General features: G+C 44.2%; 1 protein-coding gene across 1 annotated transcript in view; it reads right to left on the minus strand.

The window, feature by feature from the left end:
• The window catches only part of LOC106592519 (heparan sulfate glucosamine 3-O-sulfotransferase 6), a 31,483-nt gene extending 4,510 nt beyond the window's left edge, over positions 1-26,973 (minus strand). The window contains exon 1 of the mRNA XM_045715538.1: positions 25,844-26,973. Within this exon, the coding sequence (XP_045571494.1) occupies positions 25,844-26,412 (569 nt within the window). The 5' untranslated portion in view covers positions 26,413-26,973. The remainder of the gene's footprint in view (positions 1-25,843) is intronic.
• Positions 26,974-27,219: the final 246 nt, after the last annotated feature.

Genomic DNA, 27,219 nt, shown 5'->3' on the forward strand with positions numbered 1-27,219 from the left:
TAAGAGCCACTCTCTCCCTATTATCAATGTCTTTGTGTGCCTTAAGTGTCAAGCACAATCAATATGAATCTGTAGAATATTGGGACATGTGCTTCATAGAACATTCTTCTAAATTAAAAACAAGGAACAGCAAGCGTCCAGCTATCTATAACATAGTGTAGTTTAAGAGCTAGCTAAAACATGGTGTAGCCCGAGAGCTAGCTAAAAGTGTAGCCCAAGAGTTAGCTAAAACATCCATGTCTGACTGTTACAGCACTTGGAAAGGGAGCAACAGGGCAAGGTAGAGTTCTCTATTTGGGGCTTCCTGGGAGAGCTTTGCTGAGCTAGCCACATTAGCTAGTAGGTCCCCGCTGTTAGAGGATGTGGGTATTTTACCCTGAAGTGATATGCTTCTGATTATACGACTGATATGTAGCAACCAATCTGGAGCGGAGCGTATAAGCTACCCCCGCAGCTAGGATGTGGCTGACACATTTCCTGCCTTCACGATCCTAACCCTGTAAAGTACTGGTACCACTACTACTACACAACATACTGTGCCTTCCAGTAAGAAAAACATGGGAAGTTTTGTGTCTATGGAAACGTGAATTGCTAAGACTTCAATGAATTAAGAATCATGACTGTACCAAAATGTTTATAATATCAACAGTAAAGAAACACTATTTATTTGTATAAACGTCACACCATTCTGATTTAGAACTGTAAAGTAATCATAATGCCTCCACTTTACTCAGAGGCAGAAGAGAAGCTGATTGAAATGGACGTTGGAGGATCTGCTCACTAGGCTTATTCAGCACAGAGCTTGTCGGAAGTAGTCTCTAAGTATTCAGGGCCCATACTCACAGAATCTCAGAGTAGGAGTGCTGATCTAGGATCAGATCCCCCCCCTGCCCATAAAATCTTATTCATTAAGATCTGAAAGCCAAAACTTATCCTCGATCAGCATTCCTTCTCTGAGACGCTTTTTGAATACGGACCCAGAACTCTGCCTGTGAGATCCAATTAGACTGAAAATCAGCCCCATAAAAGAGGCAGGAGAGCAAACAGAAAGCTGAAGAAAACAACAACTCCCAGCAGCCCTGCTGTGCACAGAGGGTGTCGGACAGAGACAGACAGATGGCCTGGGGGACAGGCAGGGCAGGGCTGTCTGGCTGACTGTGGAAACCTTTCCCACCATGCAGTGCTTCCTGCCTCTCTGGATAGCTTGATAGCATGTTGTTTACTGTATTCTCCTTGAATGTCGTGGCACAATATCAGGCTTAAACCTGGAACCTTTTAGGTTTAATGACTGTTATGTGATGTTATGTAAATGACATTGACATTCTAAATGCACAGTGGATGTTTTGACTCTACTCTGTATAGATACTATAGATACTATCCAAACATTCTTCCAGTTTAACTGCATTTCACCTACAGAATGTAAACATGTCAAAAGAGCATGAGTAGGCTTCCATTTCCCCAAAGAGAAAACACTAACTGGTCTCTGATGATGTGATTGGATATACAGATGAAACACTACAACAGGAAACGGGACACACTGTACAAGAAGAGAGCCACAGAAGCCTTTGACGTGTGTATGTGTGACAATGATTTATTTTTTTATATTTTTTTATATTTAACCTTTATTTAACTAGGCCTACTGGCACCATGGCCGGGCCAACACTATGACACTATGAAGGGTCATGGCAGGCCGACATGCTGGCGAACTGTCACTGATGTCAGGTCTTTGTGACAGCTTCTTAAGGGACAGCTGAGCTGACCAGTCATAGTGTTGGCCTGGCCGTGGTGCCAGTAGGGTGTCATGGCTCGGGCTGTGGCGGTCATAACATTTTGTCAGCCGGTGATTGTCATGCAAATAACTGCTGGTCTCACGGTAAATGACCATTAATTAACATAAACACTTTTAGCATTTTCTGGCTTCCACACATAGCCTACAAGCCACTGATGCAGACCTTTGGAAGATCTACATTTTAAAAAGTCTAATAAATTCATGTAATATAGCCTACACCATCACAATAAATCCATTCAATATTTTAGACAGGTCAAAAGAAACAGGATGTGATGAACATTTAGTCTATTTCAGAAGAACAGAATGGCATACTCTAAGTTGTCTTTATGTTAGGCCCTGATCTGGTTATGCCATATGGCTCTGGGCTACACTAGTTCATTTAGCAGACAAGACTCTAATGATGATTTGAAAAAAGTTGCATGAAAGGCATGAGCTCTGCTGTACACACTTCATCAAGCTGTAAACACTTCATCAGTCTCTCATTCACAATTTGACAAGCACTTGATAATGCCTCGAATTTCCCGGCTGCATCCACTTTGTGTGGCCGTAATGCCCCCTACAAAATCCATGCCTTTTGCGGCCAGTGGCCATTGTGCTGAATATAATCATTGTAATTCCCTTCTCCCTGCTGCATGCCGAAGCACCTCTCACAGTAAGTAAGGTGATCGGGTCTTTCTCACAGGCTACAAGTGAAGACCGACACATCGGGGACAGAACTGCATGGGTCCTTATCCAATTCTGAGGCGCATATTGATGATTTCTGAAGAACTGTCCACATTTACTTTTCATCAGCCAACAAGATGAGTAGGCCTACCGAACAGCAAAAGAACTAGCTTATGTCAATCTACTATCCCCCATAGTACAAAAGTTGACCTATTCTATTCAGTGGGAGAAATAAATATTCCAAACATAGTCTGGGACAGTTGTCAGATGCGATAGATACCAAATTAATAGAACCACTACCATCAAAAAAACGTTTTTAAGCAATGAGAACGTTTATCTTAAAAAGTTGATAAACTATTAGGCTATTTCTTCACATTATAAGCGCAGCAATGCGCACACAGCACTAGGCAAAAAGTGTATGTTCCAGTAGCAGGAAAATACCACCAAGTGACCACAAATGCAGTTATGCATGTAATACTGTTATTATAAAGGTGTGTTTTTATGGTGAAAATGATCTTCCCCAAACTTGAAACTCAGTTGTCTCTACACCCGTTGTAAAGCGGATGTATGTGCTTCATTTTAAGACGTTATTTGCCCACTTTAGTTGTGATATAAACCTTAACAAAACATATAGGCCTATGGGCTAGGCTACATGAGGTGTGCGACTATGATTTGAAAAAGTCGCACAAAAAAAGCATGTGCTGTTTGCTTTAAGCTGGTGATAATATATCATTCCATATATCAAGTGATAGGCTAATACTGTCACCCATCACACTATTCTTGATTTAATCTTGTCTTTACATATACCAAATAATATGTGTGTGAAATTTGTCATGACTCATGACCGCCGGTGTGGCGGTAATACGGTCACCGTAACAGCGCTAGTCGTGGCCGCCAGACGCCTACAGTGTTGGGGCAACACATGGTGCAACACACCATGGCCTAAGGATTGGCAGGGCTGCTGAGATTGAGCACCAACACTAGCCAAGCAATAAACAACATTCTGGACCAGTCTCAGTGAAGAACAGAACCTACAGAGCTGTAGCGATGGAGCCAGAGTTGGTGGTGCCCCCATGATTGCATGACTGAGAATGAACCATGAACCCACCCACACATCTGTACTATACCACTCTACCCTCTCTGTCCCTCTCACTCACCACTGGAGCCTTGAATCCCCTGCCCCCTCACCCCCCATGACACTCTATCAAACACTATGGAGCCAGAGACAGTCTGAAAGATACGGTAACACTACCCACACACCCCAGACACAGCCTCACATCCACACCACTTCTCCCCCCGCTCCCTCCACACACACGCACGCACGCACACGCACACGCACACGCACACACACACACACACACACACACACACACACACACACACACACACACACACACACACACACACACACACACTATGAAGCACCAGGATCTGGTGTGTCTCAGAGACGTAGTGTGTGTCAGACTGGAGGTGAATGCCTATGGATTCACAGTGTGTCTCCCGCCAGGCTCCACTGCCCACATCCACCCATTCATACTCAGACAGGAAGAGGAAAAGAATGGTTATACATAATATATAGTAGAGTAGGGGGAAGTATCTACACCAAAGCTTGGGACTAAAAAGTTATATTTTCAAAAATATGATTCTGAGATAATTGGCTTTAAAGTTCAGAACCCTCATTTGATCTGAATGGTGTCAGCATTTTTAAAAATACACTGCTCAAAAAAATAAAGGGAACACTTAAACAACACAATGTAACTCCAAGTCAATCACACTTCTGTGAAATCAAACTGTCCACTTAGGAAGCAACACTGATTGACAATAAATTTCACATGCTGTTGTGCAAATGGAATAGACAACAGGTGGAAATTATAGGCAATTAGCAAGACACCCCAATAAAGGAGTGGTTCTGCAGGTGGGGACCACAGACCACTTCTCAGTTCCTATGCTTCCTAGCTGATGTTTTGGTCACTATTGAATGCTGGCGGTGCTTTCACTCTAGTGGTAGCATGAGACGGAGTCTACAACCCACACAAGTGGCTCAGGTAGTGCAGCTCATCCAGGATGGCACATCAATGTGAGCTGTGGCAAGAAGGTTTGCTGTGTCTGTCAGCGTAGTGTCCAGAGCATGGAGGCGCAAGCAGGAGACAGGCCAGTACATCAGGAGACGTGGAGGAGGCCGTAGGAGGGCAACAACCCAGCAGCAGGACCGCTACCTCCGCCTTTGTGCAAGGAGGAGCAGGAGGAGCACTGCCAGAGCCCTGCAAAATGACCTCCAGCAGGCCACAAATGTGCATGTGTCTGCTCAAACGGTCAGAAACAGACTCCATGAGGGTGGTATGAGGGCCCGACGTCCACAGGTGGGGGTTGTGCTTACAGCCCAACACCGTGCAGGACGTTTGGCATTTGCCAGAGAACACCAAGATTGGCAAATTCGCCACTGGCACCCTGTGCTCTTCACAGATGAAGCAGGTTCACACTGAGCACATGTGACAGACGTGACAGAGTCTGGAGACGCCGTGGAGAACGTTCTGCTGCCTGCAACATCCTCCAGCATGACTGGTTTGGCGGTGGGTCAGTCATGGTGTGGGGTGGCATTTCTTTGGGGAGCCGCACAGCCCTCCATGTGCTCGCCAGAGGTAGCCTGACTGCCATTAGGTACCGAGATGAGATCCTCAGACCCCTTGTGAGACCATATGCTGGTGCGGTTGGCCCTGGGTTCCTCCTAATGCAAGACAATGCTAGACCTCATGTGGCTGGAATGTGTCAGCAGTTCCTGAAAGAGGAAGGCATTGATGCTATGGACTGGCCCGCCTGTTCCCCAGACCTGAATCCAATTGAGCACATCTGGGACATCATGTCTCGCTCCATCCACCAACGCCACGTTGCACCACAGACTGTCCAGGAGTTGGCGGATGCTTTAGTCCAGGTCTGGGAGGAGATCCCTCAGGAGACCATCCGCCACCTCATCAGGAGCATGTCCAGGCGTTGTAGGGAGGTCATACAGGCACGTGGAGGCCACACACACTACTGAGCCTCATTTTGACTTGTTTTAAGGACATTACATCAAAGTTGGATCAGCCTGTAGTGTGGTTTTCCACTTTCATTTTGAGTGTGACTCCAAATCCAGACCTCCATGGGTTGATAAATTGGATTTCCATTGATTATTTTTGTGTGATTTTGTTGTCAGCACATTCAACTATGTAAAGAAAAAAGTATTTAATAAGATTATTTCATTCATTCAGATCTAGGATGTGTTATTTTAGTGTTCCCTTAATTTTTTTGAGCACTACATATATCTTAATTTTTTTACAACATTAATTGGGGGTATTTAGAGCATTATATAGGTAGAGAACATTGAACAGAACAAGGCTATGTCAACTCAATTTTGACAAAAATGCATATTGAACCGTATAGTCCCAAGCTCTTGTAACAGGCTCCTTAAACAAGAGTAGGATACCATTATTATAGGTGTGATAGAGAGGAGATGGAAGAAATGTGTGCGTGTGTGTGCGTATGCGTATGCGTAGTTTTCTCTTTTTAGAGATGAAGTGCAGCGGAGACCATTACTAATTAGTGACTAGAATAGAAGAGCCCAATCATAATGAAGTATCATCACAGGGTCTGAGGTCAATGATGCGTCGCCGGAGAGTTTTCTGGGGAACAGCTAATGCCTTCAACATTTACACACATTTACAGTACATAGGCCAAGCAGTCAAAAACCATGTAGCCGCTGTCAGACCTGGGCTCAAATACTATTTGAAATGTTTCAAATACTTTAAGCGTTTGTTTTAGCCTGCCCACGATTGCCAAGCGGGCGGGGCTTGGACTTTTGGGACCTTTCTATTGTAGGACGCCAACGGTCAAGTCCATGACATACTGGTGCCATTCTATATTCAACTGTACATACATATGAACGTTATCTTTAGAAACATATACTTACAAGATTTGTACGTTACTGCATTTAGCTCTCATATGATTGAGAACTTGAAACAGTTTGATTACGTGTGACAAAGCCATTGGCCCGTGAGCCCTCAGGGTAATTTCAGCTTATTTCCATGAAACGTTATTCATCGTTTTTAACCTAACATTATTCTTTGTGGGGATGGCAGAGAAACCAAGCATGACAACCCAAGGCATCTCAAACTTTTCATTTTGGCCTGTCGAAGCGAGCTATTATTTCTCCTCATGAACACGTTTCTCCTTCCTACTCCTGACTGACTGACTGACTGACTGACTTATTAATGCTGGGAGTGCAGCTAAAATGGCAAAACGTTCTGATGTCTCCTCAGTACTTTCTGGGATCGCTAAAAATGGACCACAATGCACCTCAAATTATTATAATTCCCACCATATGGGGTGTGAGTATAGGGCCTAGTAGTCTACCGTATCCCAATGGCGCCACCCCACCCCCACCTCCACCTTAACTCCAACCCACCCAGGCCCAACACTATTAAAACACTATGCAACTGAACGCTACAGCCACTTCCTGTTCTGTTTGCAACTGAACGCCACAGCCACTCCTGGTCTGTTAGACAACTCAACACGGCCTTCAGCCTCTACTTATCATTAATGGCCCAAGGGCAGGACAGTGAGGGAATGAGGTGTGGGGAAAATCCCCTTTACTCTAATGGAAAATCAGGCTTGCATACTGTACTGTAATAATGGGTTACTTTTATAGTCCGTTTTATACATTGTCTGGACTGAGAGTGATGCTGTGAGATTTTGGGTTCTACCTTAAAATACAGTAATAGTATGTTTTTATAAGTTTAGCAGAGTTAAATCATCGTTGTGTAAGATTTAAAGAAGAAAAACCCTTAATTGATTTGGAATTTGCATTTAATTAAAATGTTTTCTGATTTTATAAACAATACAAAACATACACATACAATCGACAACATCATACAAACATCAACTACATCACATCTGCCAAGACCCACTAGCATACACCCCCATCTCTAGCATTACTTTCCGCCACATGGCCTCAAACTGCACCATTTTGTTTCTCTCCGTAGCTCACACACTTTCAACATTTAAATAATAAATCATTAAATTTTTACATTGTGTTAATGATGGCGGATTGATTGACTTACAAGTTTTTAGTATATGTTTTTCAAGATGAGGGATGAGAAGAGAATCGTCCAGCCCATTGGGTTCACCCACATATGCCATATGTCATGAGAAATGCAGACAGACGGATTAAAAGTAAGTTTACATTGTAATACTTCTGACAGACAACTTTCTAGCTCTGCTCCCAACTTCCGGATTTTATAGCATTCCCAGAAAACATGGATTACTGAGTCATTATTAGTTTTACACACAGAATTTCTTATTCGGTACTAATGCTATGACCAAGCCTCATGGATTGATGCAGTGTCAATTCTGCTTATATAGTTTACAAAATCAGATCCATAATCAGAAAAAAATTATAATTGTTTTATTTTGACTGAAACCAGAAGGACTCGTCCATAAATCTGAAGTTTATGTCAGATGGATAGGAGATACATTTATCTTGTCTAATCAGTATTGTGTCATGCACGATCAATGTGTTTCAAATTCTATTATTATTATTGAAACAGATGGGAGGGGAGTGAGAAGGAAAGGATAATCGTCTTCCATATTTATATCATTGAGCATTACACTATTGTTACAGAACGTACACATGGAATTCTGAAGTGGGCTATAACAACAACAAGGTTAGAAGTATGCATTGACTACAGTGAAAATCCACCTGTTGTAATCATCACGTCCATATTGTTGTGAATTGTTAGATACTACTGCACTCTTGTAGCTAGGAACACAAGTATTTCATTACACCCGCAATAACATCTGTTAAATATGTGTATGTGACCAATACAATTTGATTTGATTTGATTACTACATGACTTAATCGACGGAATTTTGTGAGCCTATGGGATTTCCAGTAGTATTGACGTTTCCCCGTGCCCTCATGCCGTTGCCCTGAAAGGATTTATACTATATTTTAATTGCAATCCGATTGGCTGAGGCCTTCGGTGTCAGGAGTAAAGGTCAGCCAATTGACAAGCTGTCAAAATATTGATGACATCACTTGCGTATTGGAGTTTTTCATCAAATTGAAATGCAGTAATGATCTTTTCATGAATCACGCTGTATCATCATTGCGCACTTTCACTGACTGGCTGAGTACTGTATGCTTGATTGTAGTCATACACAGTACAAATCATGATGAGGACATACACATTCAACAGCTTGCCTACTGTATGTTTTTAGAATTGCAATATGTAGCTAGTTTATCTTTCTGTATGAAAGTGAGGAGTGGAACAAGTGAACAGCATCTTATTCATAATCATTTCATCTTTATGAAAGCAATATAAAAAACAAGTGGAGATCCATTTTGTCCAGTCCAGATACTATGGCTGAGTTTATACAGGCAGCCAAATTCTGATCTTTTGTCCAATTATTGGTCTTTTGACTCTTTTATGGTCCAGATGTCTGTCTGGACTGTAGCTCTTCTGATGTGATGTCTGACTGGGATTGATCCCAACCCAAATAAATCTCCTCTCTGTCTCAGAGGCATACATGAAGAAGCTACTCTCATATAATTCACTGTCTGGGTGAAACATGTCAGAAGGCACTGACTTTGTCAACGACGTCACACATCTTGAGGCCAGCTTGCAGGTTTTGAAACATTTACACTGTATGAAATTTCACTGCATATTCAGTGGTCCTATTCACAAGAGGGTTCTCTTTTGGAGGATTATGTGTGACATTCTTGCTGGGACTTGAGAAGTTAGGAGGTGTGTGTGTGTTGGGGAGGGGAGGGGGGGTTAGCAGGAGAAAACACAAAAGTAGAAAAGCATGTTTCATACAATTTGGTTTATTGATACAGTATAACTCAATAGGACTGGATAGAATGATCTCTCTTGATCCATCTGTCTTAAATCAAGTCTTTAAGGCTGTAACGCTCGTCGTTGTTAGAAGGAGAAGTGGACCAAGGCGCAGCGTGGTAAGTGTTCATGATAATTTATTACAAGAAACACTCAAACAAGAATAACCAAAAGTAACAAAACGAAAGTGAACAGTTCCGTCAGGCACAGACAGTAAACAGAAAATAACATCCCTCAAACACAGCTGGAAAACAGGCTGCCTAAGTATGATTCCCAATCAGAGACAACGATAGCCAGCTGCCTCTGATTGGGAACCACACTGGCCCAAAAACAAAGAAACAGAAAACATAGACTTCCCCACCCAAGTCACACCCTGACCTAACCAAACATAGAGAATAATAAGGATCTCTACGGTCAGGGCGTGACAAAGGCGGTGTCACACTGGTATACACAATGATTTAGTGGCTTGTAATATTTGTTAGTCATCAATCCATTAATCAAATTGAAAAGTGAATAGGAGTATTTTCTACCATCAGCCTTTCCAAGAAGTCTGTTTTCTCCCAGTCCCTCCCTGCTTTTCCTGTAGAGGTGTTTACCTGCCATCTAAATGACAAATGTTTTCCCCCCAGAATGAGCCAACGAGGCATTTTGTCATTTCCATACAATAAAGATCCAAAACGTTCATAAGAAAGCAGAAAAACAAATGAGGTCATTATAAATTCTTCAACAACAGGAGGCCGATCTATAAAAACAGTGACAACTCATGTACTTCATTGTGCCCATGTCGCGGTGACATAAGCATAACATTCCATGCCATTGTGCCGCGGAAAGTTGAGGTTTGCCGGTTTTCCTGTTTCAACTGTGTCTGGTGTGGCTCTCACAGGGCCCATATGAAAAACATTGTCCCTAAGTCTATTTAAACCCATGAAACAACACAGAAAGTCATTAAATCCCCTTTTGATTCTGATGGGACTGTTCTGTGGCTTTTGTAGTTCAGTAATGTCCGTAGGCACACATGCAAACTACACAGACACACACGCGCATGCACTCACACACTCACAAGCATATAAGCACGCGTGGACGTACCGTTCTCACACACACCCACCCACCCACTCTCTCTCACGCACGCACCCACCCACCCACCCACCCACCCACTCCCTCTATCTCTCTCTCTCTCTCTCTCTCTCTCTCTCTCTCTCTCTCTCACACACACACACACCCACCCACTCTCTCTCTCTCTCTCACGCACCCACCCACCCACCCACTCTCTCTCTCTCACGCACCCACCCACCCAACCACTACCTCTGTCTCTCTCTCTCACACACACACACACACACACCCACCCACTCTCTCTCTCTCTCTCTCTCTCTCTCTCTCTCTCTCTCACGCACCCACCCACTCTCTCTCTCTCTCTCTCTCTCACACACACACACACCCACCCACTCTCTCTCTCTCTCTCTCTCACGCACCCACCCACTCTCTCTCTCTCTCTCTCTCACACACACACACACACACACACACACACACACACACACACACTAAAGCTCCGGAAAGCTGAGGAAAAGAGCTGGCAAGATTCACAGAGCGAAGTCAGTGGAAAACACTTAAAAGAGGTCTGAGCAGTTTTGTCTTATAGCAGACAAGGATTTTTGGAAGAACATGCATGGGATGGGATTGTGTGTGTGTATTAAGTCTCTCCAGTATGCATATTGCCCCTGTATGTCCCTGTGGTTGACAGTCATAAATGATAAGGTTTTTTTTCTGACAGTGCACGAGCAGTCCCTCTCCCACTCTATTAGAATCAGATGCAGTCATCATATTTCACTGTCCAGGACACATGGCTCCAGACATAATATCACAATGCACTGTTGTCAGTCTTTCTCTGTCCGTAATCATGTGTCTCTCTGTCAATGACAACGCATTTGGTTCCAAATCTGCATGAGGCAAAGGGTCACACAATGTAGACAAAAAGTTACCGTTATAAAATGTTTATAATATATGTCAAAGCTATATTTTAAGTTGATTATATAAAAATACAAAAAGCGAGATTCACAGGCCATTTGGCGGGTAGCTAAAGCTCTGTTGACAGAATGCAGCTGTCGTTCTGAGAGGAGGACAGAAGTTCACACACACTGACATGTCAAAGCAATGGGCTTCAAGAGGAGGCTGTCACAGCGTGTGTGTGTGTGTGTGTGTGTGTGTGTGTGTGTGTGTGTGTGTGTGTGTGTGTGTGTGTGTGTGTGTGTGTGTGTGTGTGTGTGTGTGTGTGTGTGTGTGTGTGTGTGTGTGTGTGTGTGTGCACCCAGACGTGACAGTGTGTTGAGTTTCTGCTAACTGAGCACGGCGGGCACAGAGGGGTCAGGTGTGTTACCCTCACGGGGACCCCCAGTCAGTGACACCCAGGTGAGAGGGTTACAATTGTTCCACATGGATGAGTTCCCACCACCAAACCATCACTGTCCTCTCTCTGTGATCTAATGTGAATGCAAATAGATTCACTGTCTTTCACACTCTTCAAGATTCAGTGACAATAATTTCATAGCCTGGTCACAGATCTGTTTGTACTGTCTTGCCAACTCCTATGGTCGCTGGGAGTTGGCAAGACAGCACAAACAGATCTGGGTGCAGGCTTTTTGTTTCTCTATATCTGCCATTGTACTGTATATGATAACAATAACTGTTCTGCAACAGGAAAACAATGCACCATGAAGAAGAAAGGAATAACTCTCGTTTAATCCATTCTTATTTTCCTCCTCTGCTCGTCCTATCACCTTGTTTTCACCCTTCCATCTTACTTTCACTTGCCCCAAAGTTTTGCCCCGTTAGGCTATTCAGCAGCATCTTCTGACAAAACACTGAATAGCAAGCAATGATTATGATCTTATTACATCCCACATAACTGATGTAGCTGAGCACTACAAAATGTTTCTGTTAACATACATACTGTAGCTGAGCACTACAGAATGGTTCTGGTAACATACCTACCGTAGCTGAGCACTACAGAATGGTTCTGGTAACATACCTACCGTAGCTGAGCACTACAGAATGGTTCTGGTAACATACGTACCGTAGCTGAGCACTACAGAATGGTTCTGGTAACATACCTACCATAGCTGAGCGCTACAGAATGGTTCTGGTAACATACCTACCGTAGCTGAGCACTACAGAATGGTTCTGGTAACATACCTACCGTAGCTGAGCGCTACAGAATGGTTCTGGTAACATACCTACCGTAGCTGAGCGCTACAGAATGGTTCTGGTAACATACCTACCGTAGCTGAGCACTACAGAATGGTTCTGGTAACATACCTACCGTAGCTGAGCACTACAGAATGGTTCTGGTAACATACGTACCGTAGCTGAGCACTACAGAATGGTTCTGGTAACATACGTACCGTAGCTGAGCACTACAGAATGGTTCTGGTAACATACCTACCGTAGCTGAGCACTACAGAATGGTTCTGGTAACATACCTACCGTAGCTGAGCACTACAGAATGGTTCTGGTAACATACGTACCGTAGCTGAGCGCTACAGAATGGTTCTGGTAACATACGTACCATAGCTGAGCACTACAGAATGGTTCTGGTAACATACGTACTGTAGCTGAGCACTACAGAATGGTTCTGGTAACATACGTACCGTAGCTGAGCGCTACAGAATGGTTCTGGTAACATACCTACCGTAGCTGAGCGCTACAGAATGGTTCTGGTAACATACCTACCGTAGCTGAGCGCTACAGAATGGTTCTGGTAACATACCTACCGTAGCTGAGCACTACAGAATGGTTCTGGTAACATACGTACCGTAGCTGAGCACTACAGAATGGTTCTGGTAACATACGTACCGTAGCTGAGCACTACAGAATGGTTCTGGTAACATACCTACCGTAGCTGAGCACTACAGAATGGTTCTGGTAACATACCTACCGTAGCTGAGCACTACAGAATGGTTCTGGTAACATACGTACCGTAGCTGAGCGCTACAGAATGGTTCTGGTAACATACGTACCGTAGCTGAGCGCTACAGAATGGTTCTGGTAACATACGTACCGTAGCTGAGCGCTACAGAATGGTTCTGGTAACATACGTACCGTAGCTGAGCGCTACAGAATGGTTCTGGTAACATACGTACCGTAGCTGAGCACTACAGAATGGTTCTGGTAACATACCTACCGTAGCTGAGCACTACAGAATGGTTCTGGTCACATGCGTACCGTAGCTGAGCACTACAGAATGGTTCTGGTAACATACGTACCGTAGCTGAGCACTACAGAATGGTTCTGGTAACATACCTAATGTAGCTGAGCGCTACAGAATGGTTCTGGTAACATACGTACCATAGCTGAGCACTACAGAATGGTTCTGGTAACATACATACCATAGCTGAGCGCTACAAAATGGTTCTGGTAACATACCTAATGTAGCTGAGCGCTACAGAATGGTTCTGGTAACATACATACCATAGCTGAGCGCTACAGAATGGTTCTGGTAACATACCTAATGTAGCTGAGCACTACAGAATGGTTCTGGTAACATACCTAATGTAGCTGAGCGCTACAGAATGGTTCTGGTAACATACGTACCATAGCTGAGCGCTACAGAATGGTTCTGGTAACATACCTACCGTAGCTGAGCGCTACAGAATGGTTCTGGTAACATACCTACCGTAGCTGAGCACTACAGAATGGTTCTGGTAACATACCTACCGTAGCTGAGCACTACAGAATGGTTCTGGTAACATACGTACCATAGCTGAGCGCTACAGAATGGTTCTGGTAACATACCTACCGTAGCTGAGCACTACAGAATGGTTCTGGTAACATACCTAATGTAGCTGAGCGCTACAGAATGGTTCTGGTAACATACGTACCGTAGCTGAGCACTACAGAATGGTTCTGGTAACATACCTACCGTAGCTGAGCGCTACAGAATGGTTCTGGTAACATACCTAATGTAGCTGAGCGCTACAGAATGGTTCTGGTAACATACATACCATAGCTGAGCGCTACAGAATGGTTCTGGTAACATACGTACTGTAGCTGAGCACTACAGAATGGTTCTGGTAACATACGTACCGTAGCTGAGCACTACAGAATGGTTCTGGTAACATACGTACCATAGCTGAGCGCTACAGAATGGTTCTGGTAACATACGTACCATAGCTGAGCACTACAGAATGGTTCTGGTAACATACGTACCGTAGCTGAGCACTACAGAATGGTTCTGGTAACATACGTACCGTAGCTGAGCACTACAGAATGGTTCTGGTCACATACGTACCGTAGCTGAGCACTACAGAATGGTTCTGGTAACATACATACCGTAGCTGAGCACTACAGAATGGTTCTGGTAACATACATACCGTAGCTGAGCGCTACAGAATGGTTCTGGTCACATACCTACCGTAGCTGAGCACTACAGAATGGTTCTGGTCAAATACGTACCGTATCTGAGCACTACAGAATGGTTCTGGTAACATATGTACCGTAGCTGAGCACTACAGAATGGTTCTGGTCAAATACGTACCGTAGCTGAGCACTACAGAATGGTTCTGGAAACATACCTACCGTAGCTGAGCGCTACAGAATGGTTCTGGTAACATACCTACCGTAGCTGAGCACTACAGAATGGTTCTGGTAACATACCTACCGTAGCTGAGCACTACAGAATGGTTCTGGTAACATACGTACCGTAGCTGAGCACTACAGAATGGTTCTGGTCACATGCGTACCGTAGCTGAGCACTACAGAATGGTTCTGGTAACATACATACCATAGCTGAGCGCTACAGAATGGTTCTGGTAACATACCTAATGTAGCTGAGCACTACAGAATGGTTCTGGTAACATACCTAATGTAGCTGAGCGCTACAGAATGGTTCTGGTAACATACGTACCATAGCTGAGCGCTACAGAATGGTTCTGGTAACATACCTACCGTAGCTGAGCGCTACAGAATGGTTCTGGTAACATACCTACCGTAGCTGAGCACTACAGAATGGTTCTGGTAACATACCTACCGTAGCTGAGCACTACAGAATGGTTCTGGTAACATACGTACCATAGCTGAGCGCTACAGAATGGTTCTGGTAACATACCTACCGTAGCTGAGCACTACAGAATGGTTCTGGTAACATACCTAATGTAGCTGAGCGCTACAGAATGGTTCTGGTAACATACGTACCGTAGCTGAGCACTACAGAATGGTTCTGGTAACATACCTACCGTAGCTGAGCGCTACAGAATGGTTCTGGTAACATACCTAATGTAGCTGAGCGCTACAGAATGGTTCTGGTAACATACATACCATAGCTGAGCGCTACAGAATGGTTCTGGTAAATACGTACTGTAGTGAGCACTACAGAATGGTTCTGGTAACATACGTACCGTAGCTGAGCACTACAGAATGGTTCTGGTAACATACGTACCATAGCTGAGCGCTACAGAATGGTTCTGGTAACATACGTACCATAGCTGAGCACTACAGAATGGTTCTGGTAACATACGTACCGTAGCTGAGCACTACAGAATGGTTCTGGTAACATACGTACCATAGCTGAGCACTACAGAATGGTTCTGGTCACATACGTACCATAGCTGAGCACTACAGAATGGTTCTGGTAACATACATACCGTAGCTGAGCACTACAGAATGGTTCTGGTAACATACATACCGTAGCTGAGCGCTACAGAATGGTTCTGGTCACATACCTACCGTAGCTGAGCACTACAGAATGGTTCTGGTCAAATACGTACCGTATCTGAGCACTACAGAATGGTTCTGGTAACATATGTACCGTAGCTGAGCACTACAGAATGGTTCTGGTCAAATACGTACCGTAGCTGAGCACTACAGAATGGTTCTGGAAACATACCTACCGTAGCTGAGCGCTACAGAATGGTTCTGGTAACATACCTACCGTAGCTGAGCACTACAGAATGGTTCTGGTAACATACCTACCGTAGCTGAGCACTACAGAATGGTTCTGGTAACATACGTACCGTAGCTGAGCACTACAGAATGGTTCTGGTAACATACCTAACGTAGCTGAGCGCTACAGAATGGTTCTGGTAACATACGTACCGTAGCTGAGCACTACAGAATGGTTCTGGTAACATACCTACCGTAGCTGAGCACTACAGAATGGTTCTGGTCACATGCGTACCGTAGCTGAGCACTACAGAATGGTTCTGGTAACATACGTACCGTAGCTGAGCACTACAGAATGGTTCTGGTAACATACCTAATGTAGCTGAGCGCTACAGAATGGTTCTGGTAACATACGTACCATAGCTGAGCACTACAGAATGGTTCTGGTAACATACGTACCATAGCTGAGCGCTACAAAATGGTTCTGGTAACATACGTACCATAGCTGAGCACTACAGAATGGTTCTGGTAACATACGTACCATAGCTGAGCGCTACAAAATGGTTCTGGTAACATACCTAATGTAGCTGAGCGCTACAGAATGGTTCTGGTAACATACATACCATAGCTGAGCGCTACAGAATGGTTCTGGTAACATACCTAATGTAGCTGAGCACTACAGAATGGTTCTGGTAACATACCTAATGTAGCTGAGCGCTACAGAATGGTTCTGGTAACATACGTACCATAGCTGAGCGCTACAGAATGGTTCTGGTAACATACCTACCGTAGCTGAGCGCTACAGAATGGTTCTGGTAACATACCTACCGTAGCTGAGCACTACAGAATGGTTCTGGTAACATACCTACCGTAGCTGAGCACTACAGAATGGTTCTGGTAACATACGTACCATAGCTGAGCGCTACAGAATGGTTCTGGTAACATACCTACCGTAGCTGAGCACTACAGAATGGTTCTGGTAACATACGTGCACGTAGCTGAGCACTACAGAATGGTTCTGGTAACATACCTAATGTAGCTGAGCGCTACAGAATGGTTCTGGTAACATACGTACCGTAGCTGAGCACTACAGAATGGTTCTGGTAACATACCTACCGTAGATGAGCGCTACAGAATGGTTCTGGTAACATACCTAATGTAGCTGAGCGCTACAGAATGGTTCTGGTAACATACATACCGTAGCTGAGCGCTACAGAATGGTTCTGGTAACATACGTACCATAGCTGAGCGCTACAGAATGGTTCTGGTAACATACGTACCATAGCTGAGCACTACAGAATGGTTCTGGTAACATACGTACCATAGCTGAGCACTACAGAATGGTTCTGGTAACATACGTACCGTAGCTGAGCACTACAGAATGGTTCTGGTAACATACGTACCATAGCTGAGCGCTACAGAATGGTTCTGGTAACATACGTACCATAGCTGAGCACTACAGAATGGTTCTGGTAACATACGTACCATAGCTGAGCACTAAAGAATGGTTCTGGTAACATACGTACCATAGCTGAGCGCTACAGAATGGTTCTGGTAACATACGTACCATAGCTGAGCACTACAGAATGGTTCTGGTAACATACGTACCGTAGCTGAGCGCTACAGAATGGTTCTGGTAACATACGTACCGTAGCTGAGCGCTACAGAATGGTTCTGGTAACATACGTACCAAAGCTTAGCACTACAGAATGGTTCTGGTAACATACCTACCGTAGCTGAGCACTACAGAATGGTTCTGGTCACATGCGTACCGTAGCTGAGCACTACAGAATGGTTCTGGTAACATACGTACCGTACCTGAGCACTACAGAATGGTTCTGGTAACATACCTAATGTAGCTGAGCGCTACAGAATGGTTCTGGTAACATACGTACCGTAGCTGAGCACTACAGAATGGTTCTGGTAACATACCTACCGTAGCTGAGCACTACAGAATGGTTCTGGTCACATGCGTACCGTAGCTGAGCACTACAGAATGGTTCTGGTAACATACGTACCGTAGCTGAGCACTACAGAATGGTTCTGGTAACATACCTAATGTAGCTGAGCGCTACAGAATGGTTCTGGTAACATACGTACCATAGCTGAGCACTACAGAATGGTTCTGGTAACATACGTACCATAGCTGAGCGCTACAAAATGGTTCTGGTAACATACCTAATGTAGCTGAGCGCTACAGAATGGTTCTGGTAACATACATACCATAGCTGAGCGCTACAGAATGGTTCTGGTAACATACCTAATGTAGCTGAGCACTACAGAATGGTTCTGGTAACATACCTAATGTAGCTGAGCGCTACAGAATGGTTCTGGTAACATACGTACCATAGCTGAGCGCTACAGAATGGTTCTGGTAACATACCTACCGTAGCTGAGCGCTACAGAATGGTTCTGGTAACATACCTACCGTAGCTGAGCACTACAGAATGGTTCTGGTAACATACCTACCGTAGCTGAGCACTACAGAATGGTTCTGGTAACATACGTACCATAGCTGAGCGCTACAGAATGGTTCTGGTAACATACCTACCGTAGCTGAGCACTACAGAATGGTTCTGGTAACATACGTACCGTAGCTGAGCACTACAGAATGGTTCTGGTAACATACCTAATGTAGCTGAGCGCTACAGAATGGTTCTGGTAACATACGTACCGTAGCTGAGCACTACAGAATGGTTCTGGTAACATACCTACCGTAGTTGAGCGCTACAGAATGGTTCTGGTAACATACCTAATGTAGCTGAGCGCTACAGAATGGTTCTGGTAACATACATACCGTAGCTGAGCGCTACAGAATGGTTCTGGTAACATACGTACCATAGCTGAGCGCTACAGAATGGTTCTGGTAACATACGTACCATAGCTGAGCACTACAGAATGGTTCTGGTAACATACGTACCATAGCTGAGCACTACAGAATGGTTCTGGTAACATACGTACCGTAGCTGAGCGCTACAGAATGGTTCTGGTAACATACGTACCATAGCTGAGCGCTACAGAATGGTTCTGGTAACATACGTACCATAGCTGAGCACTACAGAATGGTTCTGGTAACATACGTACCATAGCTGAGCACTACAGAATGGTTCTGGTAACATACGTACCATAGCTGAGCGCTACAGAATGGTTCTGGTAACATACGTACCGTAGCTGAGCACTACAGAATGGTTCTGGTAACATACATACCATAGCTGAGCGCTACAAAATGGATCTGGTAACATACCTAATGTAGCTGAGCGCTACAGAATGGTTCTGGTAACATACGTACCATAGCTGAGCGCTACAGAATGGTTCTGGTAACATACCTACCGTAGCTGAGCGCTACAGAATGGTTCTGGTAACATACCTACCGTAGCTGAGCACTACAGAATGGTTCTGGTAACATACCTACCGTAGCTGAGCACTACAGAATGGTTCTGGTAACATACGTACCATAGCTGAGCGCTACAGAATGGTTCTGGTAACATACCTACCGTAGCTGAGCACTACAGAATGGTTCTGGTAACATACCTAATGTAGCTGAGCGCTACAGAATGGTTCTGGTAACATACGTAGCGTAGCTGAGCACTACAGAATGGTTCTGGTAACATACCTACCGTAGCTGAGCGCTACAGAATGGTTCTGGTAACATACCTAATGTAGCTGAGCGCTACAGAATGGTTCTGGTAACATACATACCATAGCTGAGCGCTACAGAATGGTTCTGGTAACATACGTACTGTAGCTGAGCACTACAGAATGGTTCTGGTAACATACGTACCGTAGCTGAGCACTACAGAATGGTTCTGGTAACATACGTACCGTAGCTGAGCACTACAGAATGGTTCTGGTAACATACGTACCATAGCTGAGCACTACAGAATGGTTCTGGTAACATACGTACCATAGCTGAGCACTACAGAATGGTTCTGGTAACATACATACCGTAGCTGAGCGCTACAGAATGGTTCTGGTAACATACGTACCGTAGCTGAGCGCTACAGAATGGTTCTGGTCACATACCTACCGTAGCTGAGCACTACAGAATGGTTCTGGTCAAATACGTACCGTATCTGAGCACTACAGAATGGTTCTGGTAACATATGTACCGTAGCTGAGCACTACAGAATGGTTCTGGTCAAATACGTACCGTAGCTGAGCACTACAGAATGGTTCTGGAAACATACCTACCGTAGCTGAGCGCTACAGAATGGTTCTGGTAACATACCTACCGTAGCTGAGCACTACAGAATGGTTCTGGTAACATACCTACCGTAGCTGAGCGCTACAGAATGGTTCTGGTAACATACGTACCGTAGCTGAGCACTACAGAATGGTTCTGGTAACATACCTACCGTAGCTGAGCGCTACAGAATGGTTCTGGTAACATACGTACCGTAGCTGAGCACTACAGAATGGTTCTGGTAACATACCTACCGTAGCTGAGCACTACAGAATGGTTCTGGTAACATACGTACCGTAGCTGAGCACTACAGAATGGTTCTGGTAACATATCTACCGTAGCTGAGCACTACAGAATGGTTCTGGTAACATACCTACCGTAGCTGAGCACTACAGAATGGTTCTGGTAACATACGTACCGTAGCTGAGCACTACAGAATGGTTCTGGTAACATACCTACCGTAGCTGAGCGCTACAGAATGGTTCTGGTAACATACGTACCGTAGCTGAGCACTACAGAATGGTTCTGGTAACATACCTACCGTAGCTGAGCACTACAGAATGGTTCTGGTCACATGCGTACCGTAGCTGAGCACTACAGAATGGTTCTGGTAACATACGTACCGTAGCTGAGCACTACAGAATGGTTCTGGTAACATACCTAATGTAGCTGAGCGCTACAGAATGGTTCTGGTAACATACGTACCATAGCTGAGCACTACAGAATGGTTCTGGTAACATACGTACCATAGCTGAGTGCTACAAAATGGTTCTGGTAACATACCTAATGTAGCTGAGCGCTACAGAATGGTTCTGGTAACATACATACCATAGCTGAGCGCTACAGAATGGTTCTGGTAACATACCTAATGTAGCTGAGCACTACAGAATGGTTCTGGTAACATACCTAATGTAGCTGAGCGCTACAGAATGGTTCTGGTAACATACGTACCATAGCTGAGCGCTACAGAATGGTTCTGGTAACATACGTACCATAGCTGAGCGCTACAGAATGGTTCTGGTAACATACCTACCGTAGCTGAGCGCTACAGAATGGTTATGGTAACATACTTAATGTAGCTGAGCACTACAGAATGGTTCTGGTAACATACCTAATGTAGCTGAGCGCTACAGAATGGTTCTGGTAACATACGTACCATAGCTGAGCGCTACAGAATGGTTCTGGTAACATACGTACCATAGCTGAGCGCTACAGAATGGTTCTGGTAACATACCTACCGTAGCTGAGCACTACAGAATGGTTCTGGTAACATACGTACCGTAGCTGAGCACTACAGAATGGTTCTGGTAACATACCTAATGTAGCTGAGCGCTACAGAATGGTTCTGGTAACATACGTACCGTAGCTGAGCACTACAGAATGGTTCTGGTAACATACGTACCGTAGCTGAGCACTACAGAATGGTTCTGGTAACATACCTAATGTAGCTGAGCACTACAGAATGGTTCTGGTAACATACATACCGTAGCTGAGCGCTACAGAATGGTTCTGGTAACATACGTACCGTAGCTGAGCACTACAGAATGGTTCTGGTAACATACCTACCGTAGCTGAGCGCTACAGAATGGTTCTGGTAACATACGTACCATAGCTGAGCGCTACAGAATGGTTCTGGTAACATACCTACCGTAGCTGAGCGCTACAGAATGGTTCTGGTAACATACGTACTGTAGCTGAGCACTACAGAATGGTTCTGGTAACATACCTACCGTAGCTGAGCACTACAGAATGGTTCTGGTAACATACGTACCGTAGCTGAGCGCTACAGAATGGTTCTGGTAACATACCTAATGTAGCTGAGCGCTACAGAATGGTTCTGGTAACATACGTACCGTAGCTGAGCACTACAGAATGGTTCTGGTAACATACCTACCGTAGCTGAGCACTACAGAATGGTTCTGGTAACATACCTACCGTAGCTGAGCACTACAGAATGGTTCTGGTAACATACGTACTGTAGCTGAGCACTACAGAATGGTTCTGGTAACATACCTACCGTAGCTGAGCACTACAGAATGGTTCTGGTAACATACCTACCGTAGCTGAGCACTACAGAATGGTTCTGGTAACATACCTACCGTAGCTGAGCACTACAGAATGGTTCTGGTAACATACCTACCGTAGCTGAGCACTACAGAATGGTTCTGGTAACATACCTAATGTAGCTGAGCACTACAGAATGGTTCTGGTAACATACGTACTGTAGCTTTTGTATAAATCCATCAACTGTCCGTTCAAACAATGTGTTGCTCATGACATGACTTATGTGACTGAACACTGTTTCTAGTTGCCGTGGCCACATCTGCATGTGATTGTGATGGTGTTGTGCCTGCTACAGCCCCGCCAATTAAAACACACATAGTAACACACTACCCTGCCTCCTGGAAACCAGTGCTGCAGCAGATATTATACAGAAACACTTAATCTCCTTCATCTGCCACTCTTAATGAACAGAGAGAGAGAGAGAGCAGGAGGGAGGGAGGGAGGGAGGGAGGGAGAGAGAGAGAACAGGAGGGAGGGAGGGAGGGAGGGAGGGAGGGAGGGAGGGAGGGAGGGAGGGAGGGAGGGAGGGAGGGAGTGTGTGTGCCTGAGCGAGAGAGAGAAAGAGAGAGAGAGAGAGAGAGAGAGAGAGAAGGGGGGGTACCAGCAGCATGCTAAAATGATCAGTGGCAAAAGTGTTTCCATGTGTTCGTATGTTTTAAGTTTAAATGCTGCTAAAAAGGTTAAGAAAAAAGAATAAATATATTAAATTACAGATGAGAATTTCACGCTCACTCTCTATCTCTGCTGTCTCTCACTTTCTTTTTCAAACTCAAACTATCTGTTATCAAATTCTCTCCCACTTCATCTTCCTCCATGTTGTTTCTATATGAGAGAAAGGCTTATCTACAATAGCCTGATCCTATATCAGTATGTGCTGTATCTACAATAGCCTGATCCTATATCAGTATGTGCTGTAGCTACAATAGCCTGATCCTATATCAGTATGTGCTGTAGCTCCAATAGCCTGATCCTATCAGTATGTGCTGTAGCTACAATAGCCTGATCCTATATCAGTATGTGCTGTAGCTACAATAGCCTGATCCTATATCAGTATGTGCTGTAGCTTCAATAGCCTGATCCTATATCAGTATGTGCTGTAGCTACAATAGCCTGATCCTATATCAGTATGTGCTGTAGCTACAATAGCCTGATCCTATATCAGTATGTGTTGTAGCTACAATAGCCTGATCCTATATCAGTATGTGCTGTAGCTACAATAGCCTGATCCTATATCAGTATGTGCTGTAGCTACAATAGCCTGATCCTATATCAGTATGTGCTGTAGCTACAATAGCCTGATCCTATATCAGTATGTGCTGTAGCTACAATAGCCTGATCCTATCAGCATGTACTGTAGCTATATAGTAAAGTAAAGTACAGATATATTTTTAAAAACGTAGTCGTAGTACTTTAAAGCATTTTTACTTAAGTACTTCTACAACACTGCGTACTTGCTACATTTCGAGCGCATGACACTCTCCCAACAGTTGTCCCCCTTGAAGCAGGGCAGTGTGAACAGAATTGTGTTGTTGAGCCAACACTCCTACAGTATAATTCTTACAGTAAGCATTTCACTGTAAGGTCTACACCTGTTGGATTCCACGCATGTGACAGATAAAAATGGATTTGATTTAAATGGTAATAGCAGAGCAATGTTTTGAAACAGCTGAAATGTGTAGACATTTTCCTAATATTTGAAACTTGTTTTATTGAGTTTTTACCTGAAATTGCCGTAACAGCCTGAAATAGTTTTCCTGGGGCCCAGAGTTTTTCCTGATCTGGTAGTAGGCTAGCCTAGCCAACTGCAGGCCCTAGTTGTAGTAATAAATCAGCTGTAAATATTTATATGGGTTATGATGGGACCAGATCACTTTTCTAATCACGTCATATGGTTTTTAAAAGAAAACTTCTGGACAAACTCCTGACCCTGGGGAGGATGAAAACATCAAAACCCTATTCATGAAATGTCTCAGAGTAGGAGTGCTGATCTATGATCAGTTTAGCTTTTTAGATCATAATGAATAACATTACATGGACAGAGGGAACCTGGTCCTAGATCAGCGCTTCTAGGCGCTGTCAAACAGTCTCTCTTCTCAGCCATGACATTCTCCAGCAGGATCCTCCAGTCCAGACATCTGAAGGTAATCACAACCTCCAGCCTTCTCTAGCTCCATAGGCCTGCAGTAAGGCAGGTAAAGGGCCATCAACATCCATATCCCTGCAATAGGGTTGCTAGGGCCATAATTACACCCCAATTACAGCTATGGTCAGCTGCGTCATCTATTACCAGCAGATCCTATCACCTCCAAAGTAGCTACAGTGCCTGGGTGGAGATTTTACTGTATATACCAAGACATTATATGTTTCAGCCTGTATCACACTATGGCTGTATTCACTCTTGGCCAAATCCAAAATCAAACTACTGCAAAGAAATATATATCTTCTATTGAGACCATTTCTTGCTGTATATGAAGTATAGACTATGAGTTAGGCCTGCTTATTGATTCAACCCTCTTTACCTACAAAGATAAGATATTTAACATTTAACATTTTAGTCATTTAGCAGATGCTCTTATCCATAGCGACTTACAGTTAAACTTACAATACTGTAGCTAGGTGGAACAACCACATATCTCAGTCATAGTAAGTACATTTTTCCTCAATAAATCAGCAAGGTCAGAGCTAGTAAGGAGGAAAAAGTCAGGTTAAAGCCTATGATCATTCAAGAGGACATGGGCTTTTAATGGGAGTGCACCATTCCATTCCAATAGAATAGACATGGATTGTATGTTAATATGGGATGTCATGTTGAACTGAAGAAACACTGTCATGATGATTAACAACACCCCAGGGACTTATAGCCTCTTCATCTACATCAAGTCAGGCAGGGTTGTATTGACACACACACACACACACACACACTCACACACTCACACACACACACACACACACACACACACACACACACACACACACACACACACACACACACACACACACACACACACACAATACTGGATATCTGACTGTCAATGTGCAAATATCTATGTATGTTATTGACAAGAACCTTCAGCAGAGTTCTTCACAGGTGAATATCTTCCCCAGGGGAGAACACTGCTCCTCATCTACCTGTCATCCTATCTTCATTCATCATCCTACAGTGGCTGAGGTGTCATCTTTCTCCAAGGCTCAACATGTTGTGAACAATACAAATACAACTAAATCATATGTTAGGTGTTTGTATTGCAACAGATTTGATATGTATGAAAAGCTGCTCCAGCCCCCAATTCACAGATTCGATTCAAGATATCGCAATATCAGAGTAGGCTAGAAGCCGCGCATGGTTTTTACTGGCGCTGATAAACACTCCATGGACATCGTACAGTAGCAGAATATGTGCCTTACCTGTACCACTCAAGTCCTTTCTCGTAGAACCTGTCGAAAAAGTGAGGTTCTGCCCCGACAGCTCTCACGTCCGGATGAATCCGTAGGAACTCCAGCAGAGCGCGCGTTCCGCCTTTCTTCACACCGATTATGATGGCTTGTGGGAACTTCTTACTCTCAAATGTGTTGGACATGGGGATGCCGTTAACAGCTACATTTTCCTTAGTGCTCTCCGGTATCTCTTGTGGGAGCAGTCCGCCTTCAACCCACTGTAGCGTGGCGACCTGTTCGTCTGCACGGTGGAGCGCGGCGCCCGTTGAAGTGTCTGTCCTGTTCCAGGGAGTCGGTGCGCCCGGGTGGTGAGGATAGAGTCGCGCTGGCGGTCGCAGGTTGTCGTACGTACGGTCCGATACATCATAGTCTCTGTTTAAAGTGTGATGGTCGAACATCTGTCTCGGCGCCGAGTCACATAATCCGGTAAGACAGTAGAAGAAATAGGTGAAAATCACGACCATGGTAAAACACACGGATACTTTGGACAGCGCCTTTCCAAAGTTGAGCCTTGTTCTACAGCCCACACTACATCCCATGAGTCGCTGTCCTGTTCGGTGAGCAAGGAACAAAATGTTGTCAGCATACTGCTTTTCCTTACGTTGAGTAGCCTAACTGTTCTCTATATAACTATTTCCTGAATGCTGAAAAGTGTAGCAGTTTCATAATCATAACACCCCAAAATTGGAGCATTGTCGTCGAACTTATCAAGGTGATACTCATACCGTTGTCACGCATCATTACACAAGACAGAAAACGGGTCTTTAACCTCTTTAAACAAGCATTTGTCATTCTGCATGGCTCAATACTTCAATTTCCATTGAGTAATGATTCCACTGCCTTGCTGTGCGCTCAAGTCAGCTCTGGTGATCTCTCATGCACGGTTTCTCCTCTCCTTCAAAGATTGCTGACACACCCAACCATCTCTACCCTTCCCTTCTCCAGCAATGGACAACATGCCCCATGAGACGTTTAGCAGCATTCAATGGTGTAATCTATGGACAACTCCTGGTTCTTTATTCTACTGTACTTGTTATACACCTCTCTTCATCCTTCCAGACCTGGGTGTGTAACAAGAATACATTTGAAGCAATTTACAACCCACAGAAAATAATACCATCACAATTTAACACGGTGTATCAACTTTTAAAATCAAAAGGGCAATGTATTTTTTATGGTGCATGCTGACTCAGGAAAAGGACAAAAAAACGAATAACAACCTTTCCCCCTTTGAACCTCATGATAGATGAAACGTTCCTCTTATGAATGAGAAAGGCCCTCAGGACATCCATCCAAACCCTTGTACTTTATCTGCACCTTGAGACTCCTTGTCATAAGAACAAGTG

This window comes from Salmo salar, chromosome ssa03, assembly GCF_905237065.1.
Source record: "Salmo salar chromosome ssa03, Ssal_v3.1, whole genome shotgun sequence".
Classification (NCBI taxonomy): Eukaryota; Metazoa; Chordata; class Actinopteri; order Salmoniformes; family Salmonidae; genus Salmo; species Salmo salar.